We start from the raw sequence: 25,159 nt of genomic DNA on the forward strand, positions 1-25,159 counted from the left end.
ATTTTAATAGTTCCAAATATCAAAAATATCAGTGTTTATACTGGCAACTCCATAAATTCAGATATGAAACTTTAAATAGGTCCCCCGACACGGTCCCGTGTTTCGCTAGGCTGCATCGGGAGGGACCGCAGGTATATTTGAATCTAGGATATAAAACAAATATGAATGAAGTTAAGGAATGGTGAAGACGGCTACAAAGTAAACTCCATTACAAACATGTACATACTTCTGAAAAGATACCCGGAGTGCGCAAGCCCACACAGGTGTAAGACATTTAAACATGGGAAAAGGCGCGAACGCGGCAGCTCTCGCGAGAGCTGTCAAAACCAGCAGATCTCGGCGGATCCATCCAGGCAGTGACCCTGTAACCTTAATAGAACAGATTCCACTCAATTTCTCTGTTGAGACCCTTAGGGACCACTGTGTCTAACATAAAAATCCATCTCTGCTCCCTCCGGCAGAGGATCTCGGGGTAGTCACCGCCCCGGGGGGGGGCGGCGCACCACCTCGATCACCAGAAAGGAGAGATCAGAGATGGAATGGCCGCAATCAAGCCAATGGGAAATTAGGGGTTCGTCTACTCTATGTGAGCGTATGTTGGAACAATGTTCTATCATTCGGGTCTTTACCATGCGCGTAGTTTTACCCACATAAAGCAAGGAGCAGGGACATTTTACAATGTAAATGACACCTTTAGTAAGGCAGTCCGATACTGAACGAAGGGTAAATACCCGCCCCGTAATGGGATGTGTAAAAGATAACATATTTTCCGTATGGCTGCACATAGTGCAGTGGCCACAGGGACCATGTATACCTGAACTCTCAGGTGGGTCGGCAACTGTAAATGTATGGACCAACCTGTCCCTCAAATTTTTACCTCGCCTAAAGGTGAAACGCAGCGGGCTGTGTAGCAAATCTGTAAGTGCCAGTGCTAACCAGTGTCGCCTTATCATCGTGGCAATGGCTCTCCCCATGATGGAAAAGGGTAAAATACAGTTATTGGTCTCGTCATTCGAGCTAGAAGATGGTAAAAACAGCCATTCTCGATTCGTGTACAAAGCTCTTTTAAAGGCTCTTTTGACAACCCTATGGGGATAACCGCGTTCCAGAAAACGATTAACCATAATTTGTGCTTGCACTAAAAATTCTGGACGGGTGGAACACAGGTGGCGCAAGCGAAGGAACTGGCCCGTGGGGATGTTGTCTCGCAATGCACGGGGGTGACAGCTTTGATACTGTAAAAGAGTATTACAGTCAGTCTCCTTACGGTAAAGAGTAGTTTCAAACCTATCACCCGCCGCTCTAATCATAATATCTAAGAATGCTATTTCCCGAGGGTGAATGCAAAAATTAAATTGTATATGTAAATTAAGAGAATTAAGCCAATCTAGGAAACAATAGAATTGTACTTCAGTACCCATCCAAATCATCAAAACGTCGTCTATATACTGACGCCAAACGTGAATGAACCGAAACCATTCCGAAGGGTAAACAAATTGGCTCTCAAAATGATCCATAAAAAGACAAGCAAGGCTGGGGGCCATAGTGGCCCCCATAGCCGTGCCTTTAATCTGTTGATAATATGAGTTCTGAAACTGAAGTAGAAAAGAAGTAGACACGCGGTGTGGTCGTGGACGCTTATCTAGAGTGTATGAAATAACCTGGAGGGCCTCAGTCTGAGGTATATTGGAGTACAATGAGACCACATCCAGCGTGACAAAAAAGAATGGGTCAGTAGGAAAATCCAGCTCAGTCAGAAGAGAGATCAAGTGTGTCGAATCCCTCACATAAGACCAAATCTGTGACACGAAGGGCTTCAAAAAACAGTCAACAAATTGGGATAAGGGTTCAAGGAGAGAACCAATGCCCGAGACGATAGGGCGGCCCGGAGGGTGCTCAAGAGTTTTATGAATTTTAGGTAATGTGTAAAACTGCAGCATAATAGGACATGGAGTGGTCTTCGAGACAACACTCCAAGGAAAACTGTCCATGTGGACCATGACTATCAGGTGACCATGTTCTACATAAACAAAGAAGGAGGGTCTGGTTCCTGGAACCTTTGCAGAGAAGTGGTGAGGATCCTAGAATGGGCGACCAGCAGATCCATCACTCTACAGGCCACCTACCTGCCAGGCATCAACAACGACAGAGCAGACAGATTGAGCAGAATCTTTCACCCCCACGAGTGGGAACTACATCAGAAAGTGGCAGACAGCCTTTTTCAGACATGGGACCTGCCACTCATCGATCTCTTCACTACAGAATTCAATCGCAAGGTGCAGATCTCCTGCTCGGTGTACCCCAGCTCCCAGAGATTAGCACAGGATGCGTTCCTCATTGACTGGATGGGGGGTCTGCTATACGCCTTTCCCCCCATACCTCTTATCTCTCGCACAGTCCAGAAATGCATCTCGGACAATGCAGACCTCATTCCTATCGCCCCGATGTGGCCCAGACAACCGTGGTACGCGTGTCTGATTCGACTATCAGTGGACCAACCGATACCCCTGGGCAACAGCTCTCATCTCCTCACCCAAGAGGGAGGCTCCCTCCTCCATCCGCTCCACTCCTCTCTGAATCTCACTGAAAGGCAGGTCTCCATCACCTGAACCTTTCACCTCAGCTACATGATATCTTGCATCACTTCTCATAGGGGAGCTGTTCCATCCCCTTTATCAATTTGGTCGCCCTTCTCTGTACTTTCTCCAATGCAACTAAATCTTTTGTGAGATGCGGTGACCAGAACTGTACACAGTATTCAAGGTGTGGTCTCACCATAGAGCGATACAGAGGCATTATGTCATTTTCCATTTTATTCACCATTCCCTTTTTAATAATTCTTAACATTCTGTTTGCTTTTTTGATTGCTGCAGCACACTGAGCTGATGATTTCAATGTATTATCCACTATGATGCCTAGAACTCTTTCCTGGGTGGTAACTCCTAATATGGAACCTAACATCGTGTAACTACTGCATGGGTTATTTTTCCCTATATGCAACACATTGCACTTATCCATTTGGACCTTGCAAGACTGGAAGACTGGGCATTTGGATGCCCAGTCTTCCAGTCTTGCAAGGTCCTCCAGCAGTTTATCACAATCCGCTTGTGATTTAACTACTCTGAATAATTTTGTATCATCTGCAAATTTGATAACCTCACTCGTCATATTCATTTCCAGATCATTTAACAATGTATTGAAAAGCACAGATCCCTGAGGCACTCCACTGTTTACCCTTTTCCACTGAGAAAATTGAGCATTTAATCCTACTCTGTTTCCTGTCTTTTAACCAGTTTGTAATCCATGAAAGGACATCGCCTCCTATCCCATGACTTTTTAGTTTTCTTCTTCTTGGTTCACCTTTTTCCACATGTTTTATTAACCCCTTCAAAAAAAATAAAGCAGATTTGTGAGGCAGGACTTCCTTTGGGTAAATCTATATTGACTGTGTTCCATTAAACCATGTCTTTCTATATGCTCTGTGATTCTGATCTTTAGAATAGTTTCCACTATTTTTCCCGGCACTGAAGTCAGGCTCACTGGTCTATAGTTTCCAGGATCACCTCTGGTGCCCTTTTTAAATATTGGGGTTACATTGGCCACCCTCCAGTCTTTGGATGTCCAGCTGTTCAGAAGGGGATAGGGTTGGATGTCCAGTTGTTCAGCAGAGTGATGAGATCTTGAATTTGGTGGTTACGGAGCAGCTCAGAGGAGAGGAGCATGGTTGTTTTTCTCAAATGCAGAAGTTATTGACCTCATATTCTCTCTTCTTCTCTTTTCTTTTTTTTGTTATTTAGATCTTTACCCGTTATGGGAAGTGTTACACCTTTAACTCGGGGAAGGAAGGGTACGAGGTACTCACCACACTGAAGGGAGGGACAGGGAATGGCCTGGAGCTCATGCTGGACATTCAACAGGACGAGTACCTGCCTGTCTGGGGTGAAACAGGTAAGAAGCCTTGGCCTATTATCTTTGACTCTTTTGTCTTGTTCTTCAGTAACGTGTCCATCACCCATTCATCAGCATGGGAATGAAAATAACGGGGCAAATCTTCCCAGACTTAGGCCCGTTTGTATAATTACAAATAGAGTTAACCTGTGTAAGTCAGCTATATCAAGATCAACTACGAAACTTAGCATTTTGTCCTGGCAGTTGTAATCTGTTTTCAGTTTTATTATATTGAGTTATTGAATTATTTTTATTGTTTTACTTTTTAAAATTATTTTTATATTGTTGACAATTTGTGTGTTGTTTGTATTTCATATTATGAATGTACATTTGGAAACCGCCCAGAACATAGGATGGTACGGCATAAAATTTTTTTAAATAAATAAATCCAGGTAAGTGGATTATTAGCTGCTGGAAACCCGGCTGATTTCTGGGTTGTTGTCTCCGAGTCTCCTTTGGTTCTCTCCAGATGCGCTGTCCAGACCTGGGCTTCTTAATACCCGCTCCAACCTTACGGAATTGTCTCTCCTTAGGCCTGGCCTCTTACCAGGTGTTCCTAGAGCTCTGGAAACCTCCTTACTTATGTATGAGTGGCTCCCACCTCCGCCATATCCCCTCTCCAGGGACACGGGACTTCTTTACTTACCTGCCATAGTCCTCTTTTGGGGACATGCAGTGGTTCACAATTACTCCGGTCATGCTCATGCTGACTTCTCTCCCCTTGCCTTCGGCAGGCTCCCTCGGGATGCTCTCTCCCAGGAGGCTCTGGCTTCATCTCTCAGGCTTCCCATCCGGGGCACACCGTTATGCAACCAGAAGGCTGTGTATGGATTCTGCAAGGTCCCAGCTAGGGTAGCAAAGGGGGCAGAAAGCTCCAGTAGCATGAAAAAGGGGAAGCTGATTCCTGGGTTGTGCCTCCCTTCCTGCAGATGGAGACAGAGAAAGGTTTACTGACACTGCTACTTAACCACACATGCCACCTGCAGTTCTTCAGTATTTCTCTGTCTCTAGCAGATGGTAGATGGGTGCATACCTGCAGTTCTGCAATTTTATTTTTTCCTTTTGAGCCTTCCTCCCAGGGGTTTATCATTTTTTCTGAATCCTGAGGGGTTCTCCCTGTCTGGTTGAGGCGGGCGGACTGGGGGTTGGTGATCCTTGTATGTGCTCGACCTGTGCGCCCGTGGGGTGTAAATCTGGTGGTTCAGCTCCCTCCCCTTCACAAGGCCACTTAGACGGCTGCAGGCTCTGGGTACCCTTTTTATCTGAGACAGCCTATATGTCTTTTTGTTTTGTTGTGGGCTCTCTCAGTTATGGTACTTTTCATTAAAGTTTAGACAAAAAAGATATTCTGGCTGAGCGGCAACCCTTCTTCCTCTCTTAGCACTGCGGTAGGTTTTATTCTTTGTTTATTTTGTCGGCTATCTTCCTGTGCTCAATGTCAGCATGCAGTGATAGGCTGGGGGTCAGCCTGCCGTGTGTGTGGCACAACTCGATCATGGCTCTGCCGACTCGGCTTCTGTGCCGCGAGTTCCAGGGGGGCCTCTCCGACCGACTGACTGCTGCGAAACAGCGCCGGGGGTCCTCTGCTGCCACCCCAGCATTGCATCGCGTTGCTGACCAGGGTGCTGATCCCTTCCTGATTAGCACAGGAATGGCGGCCATCTTGGATTTGCATTTGGCCATTCCCACGCTATCTGAGGGGAAAGACAGGCTCCTCCTTGCTTGTTACTGGCCCATTCCGTCTCCACCCGCGGTCGGGGGGCCTGTGGTGATTGGAGGATACCCTGCTGCCGTTTCCTGGTTCATCGCTTGAGAAATCTGGATCTTTCAGGCATTTTTCAACAGTCTGTGCTGCTGCTGCATGAGGCTTATTTAGCCAGGCAGCAGGCAATTTCTACAGCCAGGGAGCCACGGTCTTTAGCAGCCCAGCCTACGGGAGGGGGGGGGGGGCGTCTTCTTGATCCAAAACAGACTCGATTTAGTCGGCAATAGGTTTCTTTTGTGCAGGGCTCATTGGGTCCACCCTTGGCTTCTGGCCAAGGTGGGGGTGACTCTGATGGTTCAGTCGAGGCTCCTGTAGTGTCTGAGGACCTTCAGGTTCTGGGGTTTCCGGCGGACTTGGGAGATCCAGTCTCCGGAGATACGGATTCAGGGGACACTATGGCGATCCCGCTGCCCAAGTGTGATGACCCAAAGGTGGTGCGTCTTTTTAAGAAAGAAGAGCTCAATGCCTTACTGCTGCTGGCCTTTCAGGTACTTGGGGTAAAAATATCGCAGTAGGACTCTGATTTGGATGGAGCGGATCTGGTCCTTGATGGGATGCGGGGTCCCCCCAGGGCTTTTCAGTATCACAAGTCGGTATAGATGATGGTGGAAGCGGAATGGGGTTCTCCCGATTCTGCTTAAAGGTGGGGAGAGCCATGGCGCAGCTTTATCCGTTACCCAAACAGGCTCTGGAACATTTTGCTCTTCCTAAGGTTGATGCAGCTGTATCAGCTGTTATGAAAAGAATGACCATCCCGGTGGTGGATACAGAGAAGGGCAACCAAAATGATAAAGGGGCTGGAACAGCACCCCTATGAGGAAAGGCTGAAGAGGTTAGGGCTGGTCAGCTTGGAGAAGAGACGGCTGAGGGGGGATATGATAGAGGTCTTTAAGATCATGAGAGGTCTTGAACAAGTAGATGTGAATCGGTTATTTACACTTTCGAATAATAGAAGGACTAGGGGGCATTCCATGAAGTTAGCAAGTAGCACATTTAAGACTAATCGGAGAAAATTCTTTTTCACTCAGCGCACAAGAAAGCTCTGGAATTTGTTGCCAGAGGATGTGGTTAGGGCAGTTAGTGTAGCTGGGTTCAAAAAAGGTTTGGATAAGTTCTTGGAGGAGAAGTCAATTAACAGCTATTAATCAAGTTTACTTAGGGAATAGCAACTGCTATTAATTGCATCAGTAGAATGGGATCTTCTTAGTGTTGGGTAATTGCCAGGTTCTTGTGGCCTGGTTTGGCCTCTGTTGGAAACAGAATGCTGGGCTTGATGGACCATTGGTCTGACCCAGCATGGCAATTTCTTATGTTCTTATGTTCTGCAGCACTGAAGGATGTTCAAGATCGTAAGTTAGAGGTCCACCTCAAGAGGATTTTTGAGGTCTCGACCCAGGGCTTGCACGCGGCTATTTGTACTAGTTTTATGCAAAGAGCATGTCTCCGATGAGTACAACAGTCCCAAGAGAACCTCCCCACCTCCAGCGAGGATGCAGACAGGGCCGAGAGAATTGAGGTGGCAGTGGCTTATGGAGTGGTTCTCACAGGACAAGCAGGATGGTAGTCCTCACATATGGGTGACATCACAGGATGGAGCCCAATCACGGAATACTTTTGTCAAAGTTTCTAGAACTTTGACTGGCCCCTACTGGGCATGCCCAGCATGGCACCAACCCTGCAGCCAGCAGGGGTCCCTCCTCAGTCTTCTTTATTCCACGCAGTAGTAGCCACACGGCTAAGGAGTTCTGCAAGGATTCCTGACAGGAATTTTCTTCACGGAATTATTAAAAGTTAAATTGCCCCACAGGGGTCCCTCCATTAACTTTTTCAGTCTGTGGTACTCCGGTAAGTTTTTACCCAATTACTGTCGAGTTTGGCCCTCATGGCCTACTGGCCGTCAACCGTACCGCAGCTCAATTTTTTTCTATGGCCATGGCGTCTGGGTTCCGTCGGTGCCCGGACTGTACTCGTACCATGTCCATTACAGACCCCCATAAAGTCTGTGTAATGTGTCTTGGACGAGAGCACGATGTCTTGACCTGCACCAAATGTGCCCTAATGACACCAAAAGGTCGCAAGGCCAGAATGGAGAAGATGGGACTTCTCTTCCGTGCTCAAACCCCGACTCCGTCCATTGCATCGATGTCATCTGAACCGGCATCGTCAACGTCGCGCCAGCATCGACCACTGACCAGTGACCGCCCGGCATCGACAACTTCTCGGCCTTCAACACCCTCTTCTCCCCCTCAGAACCGAGGGGATCAAAGGAGAAACATCACCATCGGCACCGAAAGTCTCGAACCATCGGGGGAGCGAAACCATCGACCTTGCCATCATCCGAGCCGCCGTCAAAGAAACCCCGTCCAGAAAAGGCACCGACCTTTTCGGCCACCGGGTCACTGAGGCAATCCTCGCCCGACAGGGCATCGGGAGCCGCGACTCCGTCTTTAACGGTGGTCCCTCCGGCTATGCCTCTGCCTCCTTCTTCTGTTCCGGAGCCAGGGCTGCTTGCTCCAGGTCTCCAAGAAGAACTGGACCAGATAGTTCAGGAGGCCATCGACAAGGCGATGCACCGACTCCAGGTTCCCCTGGTACCGACATCGGTACCGATAGTGGAACCGACTACTGACCCGATTCCAGCAGCCTTGGCACCACTGCTATCGAGGATGGAAGCGCTTCTAGCCATTTTCCACCAATGGACCCCTGGTCACCGATGGCTCCAGTGCCCTCCCCGCTTACTTTATCATCGGGAAGAGAAACACCGTTCTGCATCACTTCATCGGGAGTTCTGCTCAGCCATCGAGATTGATGCCGATACCTCCATCGGCGCCATCGAGCCATCCACCGATGCCCTCGATGCCTGCACCAGGGCCTTCATTGCCTTCATTGGTGCCTCCAGTTATTTCTCCGATGCCTTCGGAGCCTAGACCGGGACCTTCAGGTATCCAAGTACCCCGTCCCTCTCTAGTTCCTAGAGGGTCAGGTGCTGATCCTTAGGATACCTGGACTGATGATTCCTCACCAGACACCGATGATTTGCCATCACCTCCTTCACCCACTGAGAGTAGAAAACGTTTTCCTACAGAGGACGTTTCTTTCATAAATTTTGTGAAGGAAATGTCTGAATTGGTCCCCTTCCAATTACTAATGGAACAGGACGACAGACATCAAATGATGGAGTTGCTTCAATTCATGGATGCGCCCAAGGAAATCACCTCCATCCCTATCCACCAAATTCTTCTAGACCTCTTCAAGAAGAACTGGGAACATTCTGGCTCCATTGCACCAGTCCACAGAAAAACTGACTCTACCTATTTGGTGTAGTCAGCTCCAGGCTTTCAGAAGCCTCAGTTGGATCACCAATCTGTGGTGGTTGAATCTGCGCAAAAGAGAGCAAAAAGGTCAAAACCTCACACTTCCTTTCCCCCTGGGAAGGAACAGAAGTTTTTGGATGCCATTGGTCGCTGAGTCTTTCAAGGATCAATGTTGATCCTCTGAATTGCCGCTTACCAACTCTATATGACCGAATATAATAGGGTCATTTTTAAGCAGATACAGGAGTTGACAGCCTCCATGCCTCAGTCACTTCCAGAACAACTCCACACCCTAATTAAGAAGGGTTTGGAGGCAGGCAAACATGAGATCAGATCATGTTATGACATCTTTGACACTGCAACCAGAGTATCTGCAGCTGCTATTTCAGCAAGACGATGGGCTTGGCTCAAGTCTTCAGACCTTCGACTGGAAGTCCAAGATAGGCTGTCCGACCTCCCCTGAATAGGAGACAATCTCTTTGGTGAGCAGATTCAAAAGCAGTGGCTGAACTAAAGGACCATCATGAGACTCTCAGACAGCTCTCTCTGATACCTTCGGATTATCCTTCCAAACAGCCTTTCCGGAAGGACTCTAAAAAGTCTTTCTACAGACCAAAGAAGTCCTACCTGCCAGCAGCCAGATGCCGTTCTGTGAGACCATTCCTCAAATCACAGTCTCGTCAGACCCGAAAACAAAAGCCACAAACAGCCCCCCAGCCGGGCCCTGCTTCTGGCTTTTGACTCTCGCGTAGAGAGCAACAGCCAGATTCCATTACCCCACATACCAGTGGGAGGGCGGATGTGCCATTTCAACAACATATGGCAATCAATCACCTCGGACCACTGGGTCCTAGCAATAATTGCTCAAGGCTATCATCTCAATTTTCTCTCCATCCCACGGATTCCCCACCTCTAATGATGTGGAAAACATCCAACCGTTCATTGCTCCTGGAGCAGGAGGTCTCCCTCCTACTCCAGTCCAGAACAATAGAACCAGTACAGTTCCCTCAGCAAGGCCTCGGGTTCTATTCCCGGTATTTTCTAATACCCAAAAGATCGGGAGGCATTCGTCCAATTCTGTTGGACCTCTCAACAAGTACCTCTCTGGAGGTACTTGTTGAGAGGTACGAGCTCTCAACAAGTACCTCCAGAGAGAAAAGTTCAAGATGGTAACCTTGGGCTCACTTCTTCCTCTTCTACAAAGAGGAGACTGGCTCTGCTCTCTCGACCTCCAGGACGCATACACTCATATTGCGATAACTCCATCTCATCGCAAATACCTGAGGTTTCTCGTAGGCCCCAAGCACTATCAGTATCGCGTGCTTCCATTCGGCCTAGCGTCTGCACCACGAGTCTTTACAAAATGCCTTGTCGTGGTTGCCGCCTTCCTCAGGACTCTACCCCTATCTGGACGATTGGTTATTCAGGGCTCCGACTCAGCAAGCTGCTTTGTCATCCCTACATCTCACCTTAAACACTCTAATTTCACTCGGATTTCTCAACTACGACAAATCCTGCTTAGTCCCATCTCAAACCTTATCGTTCATTGGGGCAGACTTGGACACCTTAGAAGCAAAGGTTTTCCTGCCTGGTGGACGAATCAAATCAATCTTCTACAGGGCTCGCCCTTTCAGGCGCCAAACCCTCAAATAACTCTAACCACCGATGCTTCCAACTTCGGATGGGGAGCCCATGTGGCCGATCTCCAGACACAAAGTTCTTGGTCTCCAGAGGAAGCCAAACACCAGATAAATTTCCTGGAACTGTGAGCAATTCGATACGCTCTCAGAGTATTTCAGGATCGCTTGTCCAATCAAGTCATCCTGATCCAGACGGACAACCAAGTGGCCATGTGGTACATCAACAAACAGGGAGGCACAGGATCCTACCTTCTGTGTCAGGAAGCTGCACAGGTTTGGGCGGAGGCACTCTCCCACTCGATGTACCTCAGGGCCACCTACTTGCTGGGAGTGGACAAAGTGTTGGCAGACAAGTTGAGTCGCACCTTCCAACCGCACAAGTGGTCTCTAAACCCCTCAGTAGCGAACTCCATCTTCCAAAAATGGGGTTATCCTCAAATAGACCTCTTTGCGTCACCCCAGAATTACAAAGTAGGCAATTTCTGCTCTCTCACTCGCAGCCAACATTATCCACCAAGAGACGCGTTCTCCCTATCATGGGTAACCGGTCTCCTATACGCATTCCCTCCACTTCCTCTTCTCTCGAAGACTCTCGTGAAGTTACGTCAGGACAAGGGAACCATGATCCTGATAGCACCCCACTGGCCCCGCCAAGTGTGGTTTCCAATACTTCAGGATCTCTCCATTCGCAGGCACATTCCTCTGGGAACAGACCCGCTTCTAATCACTCAAAACGATGGGTGCCTTCGCCACCCCAATCTTCAAGCCGTGTCCCTGACGGCATGGATGTTGAAAGGTTAATCCTTCAGCCGCTTAACCTTTCTGAATCAGTCTCCCATGTCTTGATTGCTTTATGAAAGCCTTCCACGAGAAAATCATATTCTTACAAATGGAACAGGTTCACGTCATGGTGCTTTTCTCAGGCCCTTGATCACTTTACCTGTCCAATCCCGCAGTTTCTAGACTACCTCTGGCACTTCTCAGAGTCAGGTCTTAAAACTTCCTCCATCGGAATGCATGTCAGTGCGGTAGCTGCCTTCCATAAAGGTATCGGCTGTGTCCCTAGCTCAGTACAACCCCTTGTCACACGATTTCTGAAAGGCTTGCTTCACCTTAAGCCTCCACTGCGTTCTCCGGCCCCTTCTTGGGACCTCAACCTGGTTTTGGATCGGCTCATGAAACCACCATTTGAGCCTCTCCAATCCTATGAACTTCGCTATCTCACATGGAAAGTGATTTTCCTTTTGGCAATCACTTCGGCTCGTAGAGTTAGTGAACTACAGACCCTAGTTACCTATCTGCCTTACACTAAATTTCTGCAGGACTGGGCAGTACTTTGCACTCACCCTAAGTTTTTGCCTAAGGTAGTATCAGAGTTTCATCTCAATCAATCCATTATACTACCTACCTTTTTTACCCAGGCCCCATTCCAATCCAGGAGAGCAGGCTCTGCATACCCTTGACTGCAAACAGGCTCTAGCATTCTACCTGGACTGTACAGCTGCTCACAGAAAGAGCACTCAATTATTTATCTCTTTCCATCCTAACAAATTGGGGCAGCCAGTGGGTAAGCAGACTCTCTCCTCCTGACTAGCGGATTGCATATCCTTTTGCTATCAGCAAGCGGGCATTCCACTTCAAGACCGTGTTAAAGCACACTCTGTAAGGGCCATGGCGACTTCAGTAGCACACCTACGATCGGTGCCGCTTCCTGACATTTGCAGGGCTGTCACTTGGAGTTCTCTCCATACTTTTACAGCCCACTATTGCTTAGACAAAGCCGGAAGACAAGATTCCATCGTCGGCCAGTCTGTCTTGTGTAACTTATTTTCGACGTGACGTACCAACACCCTTCCGCCTGCCCGGTGGTGTTCAGGATGCCCTCTCCAAAATTCCACCCCAATTGTTATGCCTGTTGCACATCTTGGGATGCATTTGATGTATGTCCGGACATCCTCAGCTCAGTATTCACCCATATGTGAGGACTACCATCCTGCTTGTCCTGTGAGAAAGCAAATGTTGCTTACCTGTAACAGGTGTTCTCACAGGACAGCAGGATGTTAGTCCTCACGAAACCCGCCCGCCACTCTGCGGTGTTGGGTTCGTTTTCTTATTTTATTTTTTGGCACAGCCTGTAGCTTTGTAACCAAACTCAGGAGGGACCCCTGCTGGCTGCAGGGTTGGTGCCATGCTGGGCATGCCCAGTAGGGGCCAGTCAAAGTTCTAGAAACTTTGACAAAAGTGTTCCTGTGATGTCACCCATATGTGAGGACTAACATCCTGCTGTCCTGTGAGAACACCTGTTACAGGTAAGCAACATTTGCTGTACTCTGTATGATTTGGTTCTTACCTTGTCTGGCATTATGGCGTCTGCGATTTCTGCCAGAAGATTGCTCTGGCTACAAAATTGGCGGTGGACGTTTCCTCCAAGGCATAGTTAGGCTCACTACCATTTAAAGATTGTCTTCTATTTGGTGAGAACCTTGAACAATTGATGCAATCTCTTGGGGACAATAAAGTCCTCAGGTTACTGGAGGATAAGCGTAAGGGCAAGCGTTTTTTTCAGACATGTTCGCATTTTTGGCTTGATAGGAGGTCACAGCCATCAAGACCTATTTCCAAGCCCCAAAGGCAGTCCTCTTATCAGGGTCAATTCTTTCGCGGGGGCTCGAAGGCCCTTCCGAAGTGCTCCCGGAGGGGGTAATTCTGGTATTAAATCCTCGCAGTGAGGCGAGGCTGGTCCACTCCATTATTCCCACTATAGGAGGTCACCTGGCGATGTTTTACGAGGAGTGGGCCAGTATCACCCAGGATCATTGGGTTCTCAGTGTGGTATGGGACGGTTATGTTTTAGAATTTACTCATCCTGTCCGCGATTTGTTCCTAATCTCCCATGCAGTTCATTAGACAAATGTATAGCAGTTTGAAATATGTTAAACCGTCTGCATCTCCTGGGGGCGATGGTTCCAGTTCCCCACGAAGAGCTTCTCAGGAGATGGTATTCCATTTATTTTGTGGTCCCAAAGGAGGAGGAGACTTTCACCCAATTTTAGATCTGAAGAAGGTGAATGCTGTACTCAAAGTCCCACATTTCAGAATGGAAACCCTCAGGTCTGTGGTGGCGGCAGTTTGCAAAGGGGAGTTTCTGGCATCCCTGGATTTGACGGAGGCTTATCAGCACATCCCCATTCATCAAGCCTCACCTCATTGTGATTCATGATTCTCGGACAGCATTTTCAGTTTCAGGCCCTTCCTTTCGGGTAAGCCATGGCGCCACACACCTTCACCGAGGTGATGGTTATGGTGGTGGTGGCTGCACTCCGGATGGAGGAGATTTTGGTGCATCCATATCTGGATGACTGGCTTATCAGGGTGAAGTCGGAAGCCCTTTATCGCCAGGCGGTTCAAAGGGTTTCTAACTACTACAGTCGTTCAGTTGGGTGGTGAATGTAGCAAAGAGTCTCCAGTCACCGATGCAGTCCCTGGAGTATCTGGGGGCTTGGTTCGAAACTCTAGTTGGCAAGGTGTACCTCTCAGAGGAACGAATTCTGAAACTTCAGAGGCAGATTTGGCATTTGTTGCAGTTACAGGTGCCCAAGGTTTGGAATTATTTGCAATTTCTGGGCTCTGTGGCCTTGACACTGGAGTTAGTGCCGTAGGCCTTCGCTCACATGAGACCATTGCAGAGGGCGCTTTTGTTTCGGTGGAGCCTGGTCTCAGAGGATTTTCAGCTTCCGTTGCCACTCGAGGGCATCACACGGGACAGCCTTTCCTGGTGACTTCTAACTTCCAATTTGGTCCGGGGTGTGGACCTAGAAGTCCCGGATTGGGTGGTAGTTACTACTGATGCCAGTCTCTCTGGTTGGGGAGCAGTTTGTCAGCATCAATCAGCTCAGGGTGGCTGGCCCAGGAAAGAGTCTGTGTGGTCTATCAATTGACTAGAGACCAGGGCGGTCTGCTTAGCCTTGCAGGAATTTCTTCTGTTGATGAGAGGCCGGTCGGTGAGGATTCTCCCCGACAATACGACAACAGTGGCTTATATCAATAGTCAGGATGGAACCAGAGGTCAGGGAGTAGCTCGGGAGCCACAGGAATTTATTCATTGGGTGGGACAACACCTGGAGCGCATAGAAGCATCCCACATTGCCGCAGTCGAAAATGTTCAAGTAGATTTCTTGAGTCAGATGGTATTAGATCCGAGCAAGTGGGAGTTGTCGGAGTCAGCGATGCAGCTCATTTGCGAATGGTGGGGTCCTCCCCATGTAGATCTAGTGGCATCTCGTCGGAATGCCAAAGTGCCTTGGTTTTTCAGTTGGAGGTGAGAGCAAGGGGCCAAGGAGGTTGGTGCGCTGGTACTTCCTTGTTCGAGAAGAGTGCTACTCTCTTTCCTCCTTGTCCTCTCATGTGAAAGGTATTGCGTCGCATAGAAAAGCATCAGGGAGAAGTGGTCTTGGTGATGCTGAAGTGGTTCGTGAATCTGATCAATTTGGCTGTAGATGGACCGATTCGATTTGGTCATCTGGAGGGACCCATATTTTCTGACCAGACTGCTTACCTTTGTCTAGTGGCCTGGCTTTTGTGAGGCGACAGTTAAGATATAGGGGTTATCCAGAGGCGGTTATTACTACATTGTTTGCAAGCCAGGGGAAAGTGTACTAATGTTTCCTGTTTTCGAGTTCTGGTGTACCGCCAACGAAGTTCGTCCTCTCAGGTCATCAGTCTCTGCCATTTTATCCTTTCTGCAGGATGGATTCCCCAAAGGCTTGTCTCTTAGCTCACTTAAAGTGCAAGTAGCGACTCTAGGTTGCCTTCTTGGTAAGATTGATGGTTCATCTATTTCTGCACATCAGGACATCCTTCACTTCCTTTGAGGGGCGAAGAATTTGCATTCCCCACTTTGACTAATTTGTCCGTCCTGGAATCTTAATCTTGTCCTGAGGGGTTTAAGTGAGGCTTCTTTTGAACCACTTCAAAAAGGGACTTGGAAGGACTTGACTCTTAAGGTGGTTTTTCTGGTGGCCATATGTTCCACTAGGAGGATTTCTGAATTGCAGGTGCTGTCATGTCGTGATCCAATCCTTCAGATTTCACAGTCAGGAGTCTCTTTGAGAACCTTACCTTCCTTCTTACCAAAAGTGGTCTCCGCGTTTTACGTGAATTAGACTATGGAGCTTCCAGCCTTTCCCCGGCTGGATGTGTCTACTCCTCATGCGAGGGAACTCAGGTTGTTAGATGTCTGAAGAGCTTTGTTACTTTACCTCAAGGTAACAAACGACTTTAATTAATTCATTAATTAATAACTTTTCTATACCGACATTCATATGCATGCCACATCAGTTTTCAGATCAACGGGGATAAACAAAAGCTGTGAAATAGATTTATACAGTTACAATTAACAAGGGGATAAAGGAACAAGGAGGGAGAATTAGAGGGAGTAAAGGGTCTAGCGGACCTAAGTAGAGTTAAGAAGATAGATCAACCAAATGCGAAGATAGATTAACCAAATAAATAGCCCGAAGTGGGCTTAATGGGGGGGGGGGGGGGGGGTAGAAGTGGGGGGAGAAGGGGAAGAGGAGGTAAGATCACCTCTTTGTTCTGTGGAGTGGCCCAAAGAGGGGTTTTCAAGCTTCTAAGGCTACCATTGCTCGTTGGCTTAAGGAGGCTATTGGTTCCATCTACATTCTACAAGGCCGACCAGTTCCGGAGGGGTTACGTACTCATTCTATACATTCTCAGGTGGCCTCATGGGCGGAAGCTCAGCTAGTTTCTCCCCAAGAGATTTGCAGAGCAGCGACTTGTAAGTCACTGCATACTTTTGCTAGACACTATTGTCTCGATGTGGGCAATTATGGGCTCCCCATCTTTTGGCGAAAGTGTCCGAGTGGGACTTTCTAGGTCCCACCCTGTCTAGGGAGCTTTGGTACATCCCAGGAGTCTGGACTGATCCGGGTACGAACAAGGAAAGGAAAATTGGTTCTTACCTGCTAATTTTTGTTCCTGTAGTACCACAGATCAGTCTAGAACCTGTCCAGTCTATTGAGGGGAGATTTGTCCACTCATTCAATTTTTTATAGCAGAGAGCATTTTCATATATTCATGATTTTGTAACTTTAAAAGTTGAGATGTTTTTTCCATTTTGGTGTGTTTGGCTTGGATATAGATAAATTTTGAGGAACTGCAGGTGGCGCATGTGATTAAGTAGCAGTGACAGTAAAACTTTCTCTGTCTCCATCTGCTGGAAGGAAGGCATAACCCAGGAGTCTGTGGTACTACAGGAATGAAAATTAGCAGGGAAGAACCAATTTTCCTTTACAAAGACTGAGAAAAGAGCTCCTGCAAATAAAAAGCAGAGTTTCAGAGGCAGAAGCCTAGGCCTGGGGAGGGAAAGGTAGGGATTCCAAATTTTCTTCCCTGTACAGGAAACATCTTTAGCTTCACAGACTGTGAAAGAGAGTCTTCACCTTGAGATGGGGGAAGAATCAATGGGACTCAGAGAATGTTTCTTGAGTGGCCATAGCCTTCGCCCCCCCCACACACACACACCCCCCTCTACCCCTGCCTCCACCCAGATAAAAGTGAAGGGATGAGCCCCAGGATACTCTTGGAAGACTGATGGGATAGGCCTGCTGCTTCCCCCCAGGTCCCTTCATCTGATGTAACCTTATTGGAGACCCAATACTTGGAGTGATAGATGGTGGAAAGCTCCGAGTGGCTGGGGCTGGTTCACATCCAAGCCCAGGGCAGCCCTTAGGGTCAGGGACCCTGTTGGCTTCGTGTGTGCTGCTAAGACACTAAAAATGGAATCGTTCGCAAAATGATAAACTCCAAGGCCCAAACCATTATTCCAGTATAAAATCTGTCTCTCTTTCTATGAGTCCCGAGGACGCCTGCTAGCAAAACCGCACCCCCATTGGCCCTGCTTGACTCTTTCGTGCTGTCCTGCATGCCTGGATCCTGCCTGCACCTCTAGATCCCCTAGGAATGCCCAGGTTTATTTATGTCTGTTTCCAGATCAAGTCTGCACCTCCCATGCACTCTCGTATAAGTTACAACAAACACAACAGCATCACCAGGAATCTCACATCCCAGAACACCTAGAGCCAAAATCCATTGTGCTAAGATTCATCCAGTGCAGACTCTGCCCTTTTTTACCACCAGAATATATACAGACAACTCCCCCAAGCAATATTTAGGGAGCAAACAAGGTAGCCGAGCCGACCACATGAATTAGGGAGGATTTGGAGAAGTGCAGCAAAAATAGAGCCAAACCTGTAACCCTGAAGTGTCTTCTGTGTTGTCAACTTGAGTAGGCCCTGCTGCTCTTTGTGGATCTTGCTGTGTGATGCCTGTCTTTTCTGCAGTTTGCTTTTTTTTTTCTAGTAACCTGTCTTTTCCACCTCTGCACCTCCCATCCCTCCCTTTCCCTCTCCTCCGCCTGTGCTCTTAGATGAGACGTCCTTCGAAGCTGGGATTAAAGTTCAGATTCACAGCAAGGATGAGCCTCCCTTTATCGACCAGCTAGGGTTCGGCGTGGCTCCTGGATTTCAGACCTTCGTGTCCTGCCAGCAGCAGCAGGTATCCAAAACCTGATCCATCCAGTGCCCCTCCTTATTAGCTCTGGCCCCACCAAGGCTTTCTGAGGTAAAGGCTGCAGTTCTTCCCCAACCTGTCAGGTCAGAGATGCTGTGGAGGAAGAAACTGCCAGGCTGGGGGCCATTAGAGACAGGCTGGAATGTGAGCAGGACTAATGAATATTCATGGGGGGAGGGGGAACTTCTGGGCCTATGTTTCTGTGGCCTTAGCCAAGTGGCAATTCATCATGAGAAACGAGCCATAGCAGAAAGGTCTCTGTACTTAGAGACAGACAGACAGACAGAAAGAGTGTGACCTGCTGCATTGAGTCAGACCAAAGGCCCACCTCACCTGATATCCTGTCCCTAACAGCAGGAAGCCATGGGTGCCCAGTGGAAGTCTGTAAGAAAGAGGATATCCATAACATCGTCCATCCCGTTGGATCTTGCCACTTTTCAGAAATTGTTAGTGTAGCAGCTTACCCATCCCACACTAATCGTTGCCTGGCTGTGAGAACAGTGGCGTGACGGCAGCATGGAAGTTTAGTAAGCATGTGCTCCCAGCCTATGTGGCTGTTCTTCCTCTGTAAGGTGGCCTAGTGGTCGCTATTTGGATGGGGGCCAGCAGGGCCATTATGCCATCCAACATAAGCTTGGGTAGTCTGCATACCCCCAGCCTCCACAGCAGCAGATGCTCGCATTCCCTCTCCAGAAATCATCATCCTGTTCCCAGAGCAACTCTCTTGCTTTCCTCCACACTACTGAATGGAGACATTTCATTGTAAAGAAAGGTCAGTACCAGGTCTTTCTCACAGGACAAGCAGGATGGTAGTCCTCACATATGGGTGACATCATCAGGATGGAGCCCAATCACGGAATACTTTTGTCAAAGTTTCTAGAACTTTGACTGGCACCTACTGGGCATGCCCAGCATAGCACCAACCCTGCATCCAGCAGGGGTCCCCCTTCAGTCTTCTTTTTTCCGCACAGCAGTAGCCATGTGGGTTAAGAAGCTCTTCAGAGATTCCTGACAGGAATTTTTCCTCACGGAACTTTGTTAAAAAATTTCTACCCCACAGGGGTCCCCTTATCGATATCTTTACTCCGCTGTCAAACGGTAAGTTTTTTACCCGTTTGTGTTCGATTTCCATTGAGTTTTCACCTCGTGGCCTACCGGCCATCGACCACACCACACCTAAATTTTGTCAAGGCCATGGCGTCGGGTTTCCGTCCGTGTCCCGACTGCACTCGAACAATGTCCATCACTGACCCTCACACGGTCTGTGTGATGTGCTTGGGGTCCGGCCATGATGTCCTTACTTGCACCAAATGTGCCCAAATGACACCAAAGGGTCGCAAGGCTCGGCTTGATAAGATGGGGCTTCTCTTTCGGCCAAAAACACAGACTCCATCGATAGCTTCGACGTCGTCTGAACCAGGGCTGTCCACGTTGCACCAGCACCGGGAAACCGCTGCTATCTGCCCGGCCTCAACGACTCCACAGATGTCGACCCTCTCTGTTCCTCCTCAGGAAAAGCACCAAGGGGAACATCGAGAAAAACATCGACACTGTCATCGTAAAGCTCAGGCCAAGGATACGGGTAAGTCCTCGGCATCGACGTTGTCTGAGCCACCGACAAAGAAGCCCCGTACAGAAAAGGCCTTGTCCTCTTCTGTCTCTGGGTCACCGAGGCGTTCCCCACCTGGACAGGTGCCGGGATCCGCGATTCCACCTTCACCAGTGGACCCTCCGGCTACGCCAGTGCTGCCTCCTACTCCGGAACCGGGTATCCATGCCCCAGGTTTCCGTGAAGAATTGGATTGGATGATTCAAGAGGCCATCGGCAAAGCACTCCAAGGCTTCCAGCCTCCATCGATGCCAGTGCCGGTTCCTCCTCCAGTCACTGATCCGATACCCAAGGCGCTTGCACCGCTATTGGCTAGAATGGAGAAGTTAGTCTGTGCCTTTCCACCAGTGGATCCGAGGGAACCGATGGACTCGATTTCTTCCTCACCAATTCCATTGTTATCAAAGGAAGAAAAAGAAACACCGCTCTTCATTCCAAAATCAGGCGTGCCGCCACCGACACTGCCATCGATGTCACCGATACCATCAGCGCCTCCATCGATGCCTTTGATGCCTCCCTTGATACCATCGATACCGCCAGCGAGGCCCTCGGTACCTCCAGCGATGCCTTTGGTTCCTCCTTCAGGGCCATCAATGCCTAGGCCAGGGCCTTCAGGAATAACTCCGTTACTTCCTTCTGAAGAACATTTGGGAGCGGGTGATGATCCTTATGATCCCTGGACTGATGATTCGTCCCAGGATTCTGATGATCTGCCTTCACAGCCCTCTCCTCCTGACGAAAGGAAGCGTTCTCCTCCAGAGGACCTGTCCTTTATTAATTTTGTAAAGGAGATGTCTGAAACGGTCCCATTCCAGCTTCAGACTGAAGAGGACTCTAGACATCAGATGTTGGAACTTCTACAATTTCTTGATGCTCCAAAGGAAATAATGTCCACCCCTGTTCATGACATCCTTCTGGACCTTTTAAAGAGAAACTGGGAGCGCCTTGGCTCTGTGGCACCTGTTAACCGAAAAGCAAATGCCACTTATCTAGTTCAGTCAGCCCCTGGCTTTCAAAGAACTCAAGTGGATCATCACTCAGTGGTTGTGGAGTCAACCCAGAAGAGGGCCCGTTGCTCCAAACCTCACTCTTCCATTCCCCCAGGAAAGGAACAAAAATTCGTGGATGCATTTGGAAGACGAGTGTTCCATGGATCAATGCTCATCTCTCGCATTGCGTCCTACCAATTGTACATGACCCAATACAACAGGGCCTTGTTTACAAAAATCCAGGACTTTGCTGAAGCCTTACCTTTGCAGTTCCAAGACCAACTTCATGCCCTAGCACAAAAGGGCTTAGATGCTGGCAAACATGAAGTGTGAGCAGCGTATGACATTTTCGACACTGCCTCCAGGGTGTCGGCGGCCGGTATCAGTGTGAGAGGATGGGCCTGGCTAAAGTCTTCTGACCTCAGACCAGAGGTACAGGACAGATTAGCTGACTTACCCTGTACAGGGGATAATCTTTTCGGGGAAAAGATTCAGGAAGCAGTGGCGCAGCTCAAGGACCACCAAGAGACTGCACCAGCTCTCCTTGCTGCCTTCCGATCCCTCCTCCAAAAGACCATTTAGGAGAGATTCCAAAAGACAAGTCTACCGGTAGAGGAGATACTATCCCCCGGCTTCCAGGGGTCGGCCTTCTAAGCCTTATAAAAAAGGCCAATCCAGGCAACCTAGAGTACAAAAGTCACAGCCAGCCCCTCAACCAGGTCTAGCATCTGGCTTTTGACTCCTTCCTAGAGAGCAGTACCCAGCCTCCACTTCCAACTATACCTGTCGGGGGCCGATTGTGCCACTTCTCCACCGTGTGGCACACAGTCACCAAAGACCAGTGAGTACTGGCGATAGTAACTCAAGGTTACCATCTCAACTTTTTCTCGGTTCCACCGTTTTCCCCACCTCAGCTGACGTGGGGAAAGTCCGACCACTCACCATTTCTGGAGCAGGAGGTCTCCCTCCTCCTCCAATCACATGCAATAGAACTGGTGCCCCTCTCCCAACAGGAGCAGAGGTTCTATTCCAGGTATTTCCTGATCCCAAAAAAGTCAGGTGGGGTGCGCCCAATACTGGATCTTCACACCCTAAACAAATACCTACAAAGAGAAAAGTTCAAGATGGTGACCTTGGGTTCTTTACTTCCCCTTCTTCAATGGGAAGACTGGCTCTGCTCTCTAGACCTACAGGACGCTTACATGCACATTTTAATTACTCCGTCATGTCGCAAATTCCTGCGATTCCTAGTAGGCCCAAAACACTTCCAATATCGAGTGTTACCATTCGGCCTAGCATCTGCCCCACGAGTCTTCACCAAGTGCATTGTAGTGGTAGCTGATTATCTCAAGAGTCAAAGTGTCCACGTCTACCCATATCTCGAAAATTGGTTGATCAGGGCTCCCACTCAGGAAACTACTCTGATGTCCCTACGTCTCACTTTGCATACCCTGGCCTCCTTTGGGTTTCTCATAAACTATCCAAAATCCAGGCTAGTTCCCTCTCAAACCCTATCTTTCATAGGGGCACACTTGGACACTCTGAAAGCGAAAGCCTTTCTACCTCAGGATCGAGCTCTCACTCTCGCTTCTCTGGCCCATCGAATACAGTCTCGAAACCACTCGACTGCACGTCATTTTCTCATATTGCTGGGTCATATGGCCTCCACAGTGCATGTCACTCCCATGGCTCGCCTTGCCATGAGGGTAATGCAGTGGACTCTAAGATTGCAGTGGACTCAGTCTTCTCAGCCAATGTCCTCCACCATCACCACATCACCAAACAGCTCTGATTGTTGCTAGCTTGGTGGATAATCCAAATCAATCTGGTGTAAGGCCTGCTGTTTCAGGTTCCAGAACCTCAAATAACCTTGACAACAGATGCCCCCAACCTTGGCTGGGGTGCACATGTTGCAAACTTGCAAACTCAGGGCTTTTGGTCTCCAGAGGAAGCCAAACACCAAATAAATTTCCTGGAACTTCGTGCAGTCAGATATGCTCTCAGGGCTTTTCAGGATCACCTTTCCAACCAGATTATCCTGATTCAAACAGACAACCAGGTGGCCATGTGGTACATCAACAAGCAAGGGGTAACGGGCTCCTACATCCTGTGTCAGGAAGCTGCACAGATATGGGCGGAAGCCCTTTCCCACTCGATGTACCTCAGGGCCACCTACTTGCCAGGAGTGGACAATGTGTTGGCAGACAAGCTGAGTCGCACTTTTCAACCGCACGAGTGGTCCCTCAACCCCACTGTAGCGGACTCGATACACAACCGCAAAGTAAGGAACTTCTGCTCCCTCACTCGCAGCCAACACCTTAAGAGACACTTTCTCCCTCTCGTGGGCCAGCGGTCTCCTTTATGCGTACCCTCCACTTCCACTCATTTCAAAGACTCTCGTGAAGTTACGAAAGGACAAGGAGCTAATGATTCTCATAGCCCCTCATTGGCCACACCAGGTCTGGTTTCCAATTCTCCACGACCTGTCTGTACACCGGCACATTCCTCTGGGGAAGGACCCGCTTCTGATCACTCAGAACGACGGCTGCCTTTGTCACCTCAACCTCCAGGCCCTGTCTCTGACCACCTGGATGTTGAAAGGTTAATACTTCAACTGCTAACCTTTCTAAGCCGGTTCCCCGTGTCCTAATCGCTCCACGAAAGCCTTCCACTAGGCAGTCTTATCGTTACAAGTGGAACAGGTTTACGGTATGGTGTACTTCCATTCCATCGATCCCTTCACTTGTTCCACACCGAAGTTTCTAGACTATCTCTGGCACCTGTCAGAGTCAGGCCTCAAAACGTCTTCTATCAGGGTACATGTCAGTGTGGTAGCCACCTTCCATAAAGGTATTGGGGATTACCCATTTCAGTACAACCCCTTGTAACACACTTTTTGAGGGGCTTGCTTCACCTTAAACCTCCACTGCACCCTCCGGCCCCTTCTTGGGACCTCAATTTGGTTTTGGGGCGGCTCAAACGGCAGTTTCTCCAATCCTGTGATCTCCGTTATTTCAACTGGAAAGTGATTTTTCTTTTGGCGATCACATCCGCTCGCAGAGTTACTGAGTTACAGCCTTAGTCAGCTACCCGCCTTACACTAAACTTCTGCATGATAGGGTAGTGCTCCGCACTCACCCTAAGTTTCTGCCTAAGGTAGTATCGAAGTTTCATATCAATCAATCCATTATACTACCCACCTTCTTTCCCAGGCCCCATTCAAATCCAGGAGATCGGGCTCTGCATACCCTTGATTGTAAACGAGCTCTAGCTTTCTATCTAGACCATACAGCTGCTCACAGAAAATCCACTCAATTGTTTGTTTCCTTTGATCCCATCAAATTGGGCAAATCTGTGGGTAAGCAGACTCTCTCCTCCTGGTTAGCAGACTGTATTTCCTTTTGTTACCAACAGGCAGGCATTCCGCTTCAAGACCGTGTCAAAGCACACTCTATCAGGGCCATGGCAACATCAGTAGCGCACCTATGCTCGGTGCCGCTTGCTGAAATCTGTAAGGCTGCGACCTGGAGTTCTCTCCACACCTTCGCAGCCCATTATTGCTTAGACAAGGCTGGCAGACAAGATTCCATCTTCGACCAGTCTGTGCTACGCAACTTGTTTGCGAACTGAAGTACCAACATCCTTCCTCCAACCTGTTTGGGTTCAGGATGCCCTCTACCAAATTCCACCCCAGTTGTTGTGCCTGTTGCACGTCTTTGGGTGCATTTGGTACATTGCTCAGGCATCCTCAGCTCGGTACTCACCCATATGTGAGGACTACCATCCTGCTTGTCCTGTGAGAAAGCAGAGTTGCTTCTCACAGGACAGCAGGATGTTAGTTGTCACGAAACCCGCCCACCTCCCTGCGGTGTTCGGTTTGCTACGTTTTCTTATTTTCGTTTTCTCATGTACTTTTACTATAAGACGAGACTGAAGGGGAACCCCTGCTGGATTCAGGGTTGGTGCTATGCTGGGCATGCCCAGTAGGTGCCAGTCAAAGTTCTGGAAATTTTGACAGAAGTTTTCCGTGATTGGGCTCCATCCTGTGATGTCACCCATATGTGAGGACTACCATCCTGCTGTCCTGTTGAGAACACCTGTTACAGGTAAGCAACTCTGCTATATCTCATGGCAGCAGCAACAGCAAGCTGTGAAAGGGCATAGGTCAGAACCTGAACCAAGATGGGACTCCACTCCCAGCAACTGCAGTGGCCTTGATCCCTTCTGGCTTCCATACAGGAGACAGAGTCTGAGATCAGACCATGCGCTAGGCTACACCTGTCGCTCTTGCTGCTGCCAGCACA

At 48.8% G+C, this 25,159-nt stretch overlaps 1 protein-coding gene across 1 annotated transcript in view; it reads left to right on the plus strand.

Moving 5' to 3' along the window:
- LOC115086231 (acid-sensing ion channel 1C-like) overlaps positions 1-25,159 on the plus strand; it is a 461,666-nt gene that overhangs the window by 191,964 nt on the left and 244,543 nt on the right. The window contains exons 2-3 of the mRNA XM_029592693.1: positions 3,798-3,948; positions 18,115-18,242. Coding sequence (XP_029448553.1) covers positions 3,798-3,948; positions 18,115-18,242 — 279 coding nt within the window. The remainder of the gene's footprint in view (positions 1-3,797; positions 3,949-18,114; positions 18,243-25,159) is intronic.

Source organism: Rhinatrema bivittatum, chromosome 2, assembly GCF_901001135.1.
Source record: "Rhinatrema bivittatum chromosome 2, aRhiBiv1.1, whole genome shotgun sequence".
In the NCBI taxonomy this organism is placed as follows: Eukaryota; Metazoa; Chordata; class Amphibia; order Gymnophiona; family Rhinatrematidae; genus Rhinatrema; species Rhinatrema bivittatum.